Source organism: Phoenix dactylifera, chromosome 8 (assembly GCF_009389715.1).
Source record: "Phoenix dactylifera cultivar Barhee BC4 chromosome 8, palm_55x_up_171113_PBpolish2nd_filt_p, whole genome shotgun sequence".
In the NCBI taxonomy this organism is placed as follows: Eukaryota; Viridiplantae; Streptophyta; class Magnoliopsida; order Arecales; family Arecaceae; genus Phoenix; species Phoenix dactylifera.
The window spans coordinates 17,480,900-17,489,813 of record NC_052399.1 but is presented as its reverse complement, the minus strand read 5'-3'; the positions used below and the strand labels follow the sequence as shown (position 1 = coordinate 17,489,813).

Here is an 8,914-nt window from a genome sequence, read left to right as displayed (position 1 = left end):
GAGAGTATGTAATGCGTTGAGATTTGCCTAGGTTATGATCTAATAGTCAACATCGCGAAATAAAGATTAAACACTTTTACATGCGGAAGAACAACTCAAACCGGTTGCACATGTATTTGCGCATCGCTCGTATTCCTATTAGTATAGGATTGAATTATATCTCTCGTGCGAAAGAATGATTCATCTTCTTTTGCAACATCAACCATTGGATCGCACAACGACCGCTTCAAAATCTATGTAGATGGATAGAAAAAAAAAAGATTGTAGTACACTGAGATTTGTTCAAAATATAATTCAACAGTTGATGCGGCCAAAAAAGAACGATCACTCGAGAGATACAACCCAAATCCATTATAGATCAGTATAATCACCGGGCGCAACTTGCTGCAACAGTAAGGGCTCCTTGTAAGCTAGTGCAGTGTTCTGTCCGTCAATGCACCAATAACACGTATGTGGCTGGGACGTGTACAACTAAGAAACTGCACTATGTACGTACGTACAAACTTCAATTGGACGTCTATTCATACTTGAGTTTTCAGAATAGAAATAATATGGTGCATTTATTTTAACGAGGGTGCGAAATGATCGATATAATTACTAATATGTTGCAATTACATGTCCACGCAATTATCTTCCCTATGAATTAAAACCATGTGGATATATAGCATATATATATAACGTTCATGATACTAGCTTCAATGCAATGACAACAGATAAATATCCCACGTAGTAGAGCAAACGCTACTAACAAGTAGTGCAAACGCTACTAACAAGTACGTAGTGCAGCGCACCCTAGTGAACGGGACTCCAGACGAGGTGGTCTTGTGGAAGGAAGTGGCAGATGGGAGTTCCAGGCTTCACGCCAAGCACCTTGAAGAACACGGACCTCCATTTGGATGTGTCACTGTGGCATGCGGCCACCGCCTCCACGGTCGTCCCATCCTCCCCTACCAGCGTGACGACAAAGGCTTTGGTAGCCCGGGTCAAGTGGCAATAATACACGGCGTGTGGGTAGGCCTCGGGGTGGCAGGCCACCAACTTGGCGCCCGGAGCCTTTTGCACGCCCGAGGGTGCAACTTTATACCTTTGCTTCGGTGCAGTCTCCTGGTTTCCACGCACCGTGGTCGCCGAGACCTGGAGGTCATGCGTCTCTAGCTTGGAGGTCGCAAAGTCGACCATAGATTCCAGCGAGGTGGCGCAGAACTTGTGCTCTCCCTCCGAGGCAGCCGCCTCGCAGTCGCTGAGCGTTTTGTTTACTTCCTTGGCTAACTCGGAACCGGGAAGAACATTCAGGCGGTGTAGTATCTCAGAAAGCTTGTCGGAGGAGAAAGGTATGGTGTCGACTTCAGCACGAGAAAGGAAGGCGGCGCCGGAGATGGTGCTGACGAAGCTTAGGCCCGGATTCATCTCAGAACCGGGATGCAAGTCCTTCTTCAGGAAGAAGAGCGCGGGGTCGCTGGGGAACTGAATCTCCGAGGCGACGGAGTAATATAAAGGATAGTATGGCCGGTTGACCCTCGGGCGGCCTCCCTTTATGTCTGTAAATACCATTTTGGCGATAATAAACAACTAGCATTTCCTTTAGCACTTTTTTTTCTTTTCGTGAAAACATATATAGAAATAGTTTCTTTTTCATATGACCAGTCCAGGACGAGAGTTCAAGAGAAAAACGTTTCTTATTTTAATACTAAAAAAATTCCTGTGTGTTGGGGATCACATATAATGACTGTTGTTGGGGACTTTATTTTAAAAGAAAAATCATTGATTTTCTTCCGGAAGTACCAGGAAGCCAACTACTTCCTTTCTTCCTTCCTCTGTGTGTGTGGCAGACATGCAGATCTTTTACAAACTCTGCTTCTTTGATCAAGGTTAGCCTATTTTATTGGGCACGACAGATGTGCTTCATCCGTACAATGGTCAAAATTCTAAGTGCCCTGTAGCTAAAATAACGGTATATACATAGCTAGCTGACATGTAATTTTACTGCTGCTTGGTAACATTAGGCAGCAAATTTCTCACTACGTGTCTTTTTTTTTTGTGTGTAAGATTTCTTGTTTTTACAATTGCGTGCATATCCCTCTACAATCCTAATTCTAGAAAATTCTTATAATTAAGATATGTGATAATTTTTTTTCTTATGGCTGTGCAAGTCTAGTACGTAGTATCACCTATCAAATTCTGCTACATATCTAGTTAAGTTGGCGAAATTTTCTGCTCGATCTGATATGCCTTTCAATGAAGTTGAATAGTAATAATAATTATGATAGCAGTAGAAGCAATAGTTTTTTTCTTCCAGGGTGTGGGGGTGGCGGTGGGAATGAGAGACCTGGATGTAGCTGTGCCTTGATGACCTTTGGCATCGGAGTATTGGGCAAAACTTTCTTCCAGTAAATCTCAGCAGGCAAAGTTGCATGGCCAACTGATGCCGCAACGAGCTGCAACAAATTCAAAGTAACTTCTGTTAGCTTCGGTTTCATGCATGGCGGTATCTACCAGATGATAAGGTAGTAGATGATGCATTAATTGCTAACTAACCACAAGGAGCGAAATAATAGACACAGAGCGACCCATAATGGGAGACGCGAGACCAGGCCACCAAAAAACCAGCTGATGCTACGTACAGAGAATGCTGGTGAGACACTAGTGGATTTATGGAAGTTGCCTTGAAGCTCCGTAGCGTATCTTCCACTCGATGCCATAAAATTATCCTCTTAGTTAACTGCTTCAGACTTCTAAGTGGGCTGATTTTTCGAAGAGCTTGCAAGTAAAAGACAAGCACCTTGCTCTCTTTAAGGAATTAATGTGTACATGCATTCTTAGGCCAGCTTGGTATACGACAAAGGACCTCGCTAAATTAACTTCCCAGAAAACCATATGTCAGGGTTCTTTAGATGAACTCCAGTCCAGGGACCGATGATTGCTAGGGCGGAGCTTATCCAGTGATTATGATATGAGAAATGATCGAGTGATGGATAATACTAAACGTATATATTTGACAATATTTGCAATTTGCAGCTCAATTTGTTTTAGATATTTGTTATTGAATATAAATAAAAGGAAATCAAATTTAGGGAGCAAGTTTGTGGAATATGTGTAGATTCCGTAGTCATCCTCCTTTTCTCAGGTGGAAATCACAAAATCTTCACAATTCGAAGTTATTGGATGTTGGAATATAAAATGCTAATGTAATGACCAGAATACAACACAATGTGGATCCATCACTAAGTAAAATCCAACCTGATACCAAACCTGGGTACCTTATTGTGTACGAGCATTGTTCTTGTCGGCGGAATCTGTCCAAAATCCGACCTGTAATACCAATATTTGTCGAGTTGTTTCCGGCACCAAATTTTATTTTTAAGGTCTACTGTTTTTGACCTCGAGAAGGTCGTTTGCTCAGACTCTAGCCTAGCTCGCCAAAGCTTATTCCTGCAGCGTAAAGCTGCAACTTAGGAAGAGGCAAACTCCTCTGGGCCTAGGCCTTGGAAGCATTCGTTCTTTAGCATGGCATGCATATTGGCTGGTCCACGGCCTGGATATTGTAATCTTTTAGCCAAGTTTTGGGCCTTATAATGCCTGGACATGCCTGCCCCAGACCCAACCCATTTTAGTGTGATTACTGCAGTCGTAACAGCCAGTATAAATATCTAGCTGCCGCCTAGTAAGTAATCTGTCCCAATCTTTATCCTTCACTCGTGCAACCACCATGGATGCCAATCGACATTGCTCAGAGGAGCAGGAGTTCGTGGTTTTACCTTTCTTTTGATTAAGTGCGAAGTGAAAACAGGTCACAAAAGGCTAAAAACATGCACCAAAACTCGCCACATTGGCGGCCAAAATATGATCAAGTTCGCATCAAAATCCTGAATCCCAAACTATATCAAATCCAATGACCTGGCCAGCTTTTGCTAACCTATTACACAGTCATATTGCAGTCCTTAGGAATCGTCAATGAAGCATGGAGTTTCCTCCGGTGTTTGTCATGCAATTTGGCTAAGGAAGCTACTAAAGGAGATACAATGTCCACAAAAACAACCTACAAGATTGTTCATTGACAACAAATCTGCCATGTCACTAGCCAAGAATCCCATCTATCATGAAAGAAGCAAGCACATTGATACTCGATATCATTTTATAAGAGAGCACGTGAAGGACAAGGAGATCGAGCTTGTACATGTCAAATCTCAAGATCAAATAGCGGATATATTCACTAAGCCCCTCAAGAGTGAAACTTTTTGCAAGTTAAGGAGTTTGCTTGGAGTTGCAAAACCAAGTTTAAGGGGGGGTGTTGGTTACTAAACTTAGTTTTTAATATTTAGTAACTTATGGTTTTATTTCAATAATTGCATATTAGTATGGTGAGGAGTTACATGTCTTTTGGTTTTTTGGTCATGTGGGAGTTACATGGAGTTATAAGAAATTTATTTAGAGAGAGTTATTTGAGATTTATTTGGGGTTATGAATGGTGTAATGACTAATTCAATTAGGGAGGTTAAAAGACCATCTAAAGTCCCTATAAATATCCATGTACTCTAATTGTGTTTGGATGTGAGTTAAATGAAAATTATTTTTTTTCCAAACTTTCTTCTTCAGTGTTCTTCCTCATATTTTTTTATCTAACAACTAGCACTGCTTCTAATGGAAAATTCATTATTAATTGTCTCAAAATAAAGCTAGAGAGAGAAGGCGGGAGAAAAAGAGGGCCATACGTAAGAGTTCCACGATAACTCTCGGCATAGGACTTTTGGGCAAGACTCTGCGCCAATATATTTCAGCCGGTAAAGCTGCCTGGCTAAGTGATACGGCGAAGACGAGCTGCAATGAAGCAAAAATTATGTTGCAGGATAGGTGTTGCAAGCTTAATACCCTTTCCAGTTTCCAGCATGGTTATAATTATAATATCAAGGGTGACTAATTGTATATGATATTAAAGGCTTACCACCATTAATGAAAGCAAGGACACGATGCGATCCATTTTGTATAGCGGCAGATGCAAGACCAGGCCAACTAGCAACAACCAGCTAGTGCTACTCTAAGATACTGATGAGGGAAGAAATTCATGTTACTTTGTGGATTTATAGTAGCTGGGCTGAAGAACCGAGGGCCACCGTCCACGTGAATTCTCATGTTGATCGCGATCTCCAACAAATGGGACGTTTGAAGATGGTTTTCAGGCAATAGTGTCACGTCAACGTTCTTATAAAGACGGTTGCTTCATACAGTGTATGTGAATTATTGTTCACTAGCTAGTCTTATCCCCGCACACCCAATGTGTGGCCGCTCGATCAGTGCTCTCTCGAGATTTTTTTTCTTGTGCGTACATCGTCGAACACATATTACTGTGACTTTAGCGCGAAAAAAAAAAAAACACAAATTACTGTGTGCCCATCCAAGGGAATCTTGTGCACAGTGATGCAGGAAAAGATTTGGCCCAACCTCCTTAAAAAAAAGCCTTTTTTTTTCATAGCATGTGTCATGCCGGGATTGGCCTTTTTTTTAAAGTCAGATTCCCACCATGTCATGAGAATCGCATGAATCGGCTGATGCCACATGATTTAGAGTCGGTTCGGTACTGTGCTTGGGCGTGTAGGATTATCCTGTCCTCGTATCGTTTCTCCTGCAACAGAGATGACTTGATTTGACCTCCCTAAGAGATAATTGTATCACGGGTCTTTGATGGCTTTGTAATTGATGGATTTAGAAATAATGCCAGAATTGTCCGGCATGTGTGTGGTGCATGCTATATTTTTGCCGCATCGAACCCGGTTTCTTCGTCCCACGCGGAAGGGGCTGTTTCTTTAGCGCCAGAGAAGGGGGAAAAAAAAAAAACCACCTTCCTTCACGGAAATTTACTGTTGGATCGCCCAATAATCCTTTTGAGATCCATATGCAGCGATATGTATGGAGAGTTTGTAATGCTTGGAGATTTGTATAGGTTATGATCTGACAGTCAACATCATGAAATAAAGATTAACCACTCTTACATGCTGAAGATACAACTCAAACCTGTTACACATGCATCTGCGCATGGCTCGTATTCATGTTAGTATGGAGTTGAATTATATCTCTCCACAACATCAATCAATGAATTGCACAATGACCGCTTCGAGAATATTCATGTAGATGGATAGGAAAAAAATTTGGACTACTTTAAAAACTATTCAAAATATAATCCAACAGTTGATGTGGCCAAAAAAAAGAACGATGACAGCTCCTCCATGTGAAAGATACAACCCAAAGCCATTATAGATCAGTATAATCGCCGGGTGCAACTTGCTGTAACAGTGAGGGCTCCTTGTAAACCAGTGCAGTGTCCTGTCCGTCAATGCACCAATAACACGTATGTGGCTGGGACGTGTACAACTAAAAATCTGCACTATGTACCTACAAACTTCAATTGGACGTCTATTATTTCTATCATTTCAGAATAGAAATAATATGATGTGTTTATTTTAACGAGGGTGCAAAATGATCGATATAATTACTAATAGGCTGCAATTACATGCCCACGCAATTATTTTCCTAGTGCATTAATAATACTATGAGGATAGCATAACATTCATAATCCTAGCTTCAATGCGAATGACAACAGATAAATGTCGCATGTAGTAGAGCAAACACTACTAACTGGTAGTGCAACGCAACGTTGTGAACCGGTCTCCAGACGAGGTGGTCTTGTGGAAGTGGCAGATGGGAGTTCCAGGCTTCACGCCAAGCACCTTGAAGAACACGGACCTCCATCCGAATGTGTGACAGTGGCATGCGGCCACCGCCTCCGCGGTCGTCCCGTCCTCACCTACCAGCGTGACGACAAAGGCTTTGGTAGCCCGGGTCAAGTCGCAATAATACACAGCGTATGGGAAGGCCTCGTGGGGGCAGCGAATCAACTCGAAGCCCGTAGCCTTTTGCACGCCCGAGGGTGCAACTGTGTACCTTTGCTTCGATCGGTGCGGTCTCCTTCTTGCCGCGCACCGCGGTCGCCGAGACCTGAAGGTCATGCGTCTCTAGCTTGGAGACCGCAAAGTCGACCATAGATTCCAGTGAGGTGGCGCAGAACTTGTGCTCTCCCTCCGAGGCAGCCGCCTCGCAGTCGCTGAGCTTTTTCTTTACTTCCTTGGCTAAGTCGGAACCGGGAAGAACATTCAAGCGGTGTAGTATCTCAGAAAGCTTGTCGGAGGAGAAAGGCACGGTGTCGACTTCAGCACGAGAAAGGAAGGCGGCGCCGAAGATGGTGTTGATGAAGCTTTGGCCTGTTGGAAGTTACAACACATCAAGAGCGTTTAGTAATGGATGGTCAATGTATGGTATTGATAGTCAATGTGTGGTAATGGATAGTTAATAATTGCGTGGTAATGGACTGTCTACTTATGTGGTAATGGGTAGCCAGTTTCTTTTTTTTTTTTTTTAAAGTTAAGTGGATTTGCGTTTTCATTTTGCATTATAATGTCTATAAAAGGCTGCCTAGTTTTGCATTTTGATATGAGATCAAAAAAAAATTACAAATTATTACGTGCTTTGACAAGAAAGTGGTATAATCTCGTGGACTTATTATAGTCCGTAGACTTATCTTAACATGGATTCATCTCAGAACCGGGATGCAAGTCCTTCTCCAGGAAGAAGAGTGCAGGGTCGCTGGGGAACTGAATCTCCGAGGCGACGGAGTAATATAAAGGATAGTATCGCAGGTTGACCCTCGGGTGGCCTCCCTTTATGTCTGTAAATGCCATTTTGGCGATAATAAACAACTAGCATTTCCTTTTGCACTTTTTTCTTTGTAAAAACATATATAGAAATAATTTCTTTTTGACATCATATGACCAGTCCACGACGAGAGTACAAGAGAAAAACGTTTCTTATTTTAATACTAAAAATTTTTGAAACTCAACTTGTGGTACCTTATCTACTTCAAAATTCCGATATCATCTAAGCCATATGCTCTCTATTTGTGTTTCTCACTTTATTTTTTATTGAAGGCTCATTGCCTATGTGTTTGTAGTAAATAGTGTGTAAAAGTGGGGCTTGTCCAACTGCTCAAGCCGCTCAATTTAGCAATCAGAGAATTCTTGGTTCAAGGCTTGGGTTATGCATCCCACTTTCTATTGAAAAGAGTTATATCTATATGTTTACATATACACGTACGTACATACATAAATACATATCTGCACTCACATATGCATGTACAAAGCTAAAGCTAAAGTACTTTCAGAAGTTATTGGCTCTCTACTATTTCCTTTGTAAAATCAAGAATGACTTTTTAAAATGAAAATAATGAAAATCCATATTTTCAATCTTGAATTTCTATGCTTACATATATCACTTTAAAATAAAGAAGAAAATCACATACTTTAAAATATTTTGGGAAATATTCTGCAAGGGTTTTAAGTATATCAAGATAATACATGACTTGCATAAAGAAAAGACTTCCAAGGCATGCGTTTTCTTGATTTTTAGATAGAGACCATATATAATGACTGTTGTTGGGGATTTTATTTTAAAAGAAAAATCATTGATTAATTTGCTACCGGAAGTACCAAGAGGCCAACTACTTTCTTTCTTCCTTCCTCTATGTGTGTGGCAAACATGCAGTTCTTTTACATACTTTGCTTCTTTGATCAAGGTTAGCCTATTTTATTGGGTACGATAGATGTGCTTCATCCATACAATGGTCAAAATCCTAAGTGCCCTGTAGCTAAAATAAACGGTATATACATAGCTAGCTGACATGTAATTTTACTGCTGCTTGGTAATATTAGGCAGCAAATTTCTCACTACGTGTCTTTTTTTTTTTTTTGGTGTAAGATTTCTTGGTTTTACACTTGCGTGCATATCCCTCTACAATCCTAATTCTAGAAAATTCTTATAATTAAGATATGTGATATTTTTTTTTTTTTTTTATGGCTGTGCAAGTCTAGTA

At 41.0% G+C, this 8,914-nt stretch overlaps 2 protein-coding genes across 2 annotated transcripts; both read right to left on the bottom strand.

Annotated features, from left to right (window-relative positions):
* Positions 1-792: 792 nt before the first annotated feature.
* On the bottom strand, positions 793-1,551 carry LOC103710927 (BURP domain-containing protein 3-like). Its single transcript, XM_008796857.2, has one exon. The coding sequence runs from the start codon at positions 1,549-1,551 to the stop codon at positions 793-795; it is 759 nt and encodes a 252-aa protein (XP_008795079.2).
* A 4,949-nt stretch (positions 1,552-6,500) lies between these two features.
* LOC103710926 (BURP domain-containing protein 3-like) lies at positions 6,501-7,727 on the bottom strand. Its single transcript, XM_039129601.1, has 3 exons — positions 7,592-7,727; positions 6,988-7,250; positions 6,501-6,902 (listed from the first exon to the last, which is right to left on the bottom strand). Exons 1-3 carry the CDS (start codon positions 7,725-7,727, stop codon positions 6,624-6,626), a joined length of 678 nt encoding a protein of 225 aa, XP_038985529.1. The 3' UTR covers positions 6,501-6,623.
* Positions 7,728-8,914: the final 1,187 nt, after the last annotated feature.

Bases quoted from the DNA above. Each gene is read 5' to 3' on its own strand.
- LOC103710926 (XM_039129601.1), bottom strand. From the start codon at position 7,727: ATGGCATTTACAGACATAAAGGGAGGCCACCCGAGGGTCAACCTGCGA. The intron at 7,251-7,591 runs GTTCTGAGATGA...AACTTCCAACAG, and splicing joins GGAGAAGGACTTGCATCCCG to GCCAAAGCTTCATCAACACC. The intron at 6,903-6,987 runs GTCTCGGCGACC...GGCGTGCAAAAG, and splicing joins TAGAGACGCATGACCTTCAG to GCTACGGGCTTCGAGTTGAT.
- LOC103710927 (XM_008796857.2), bottom strand. From the start codon at position 1,551: ATGGTATTTACAGACATAAAGGGAGGCCGCCCGAGGGTCAACCGGCCA.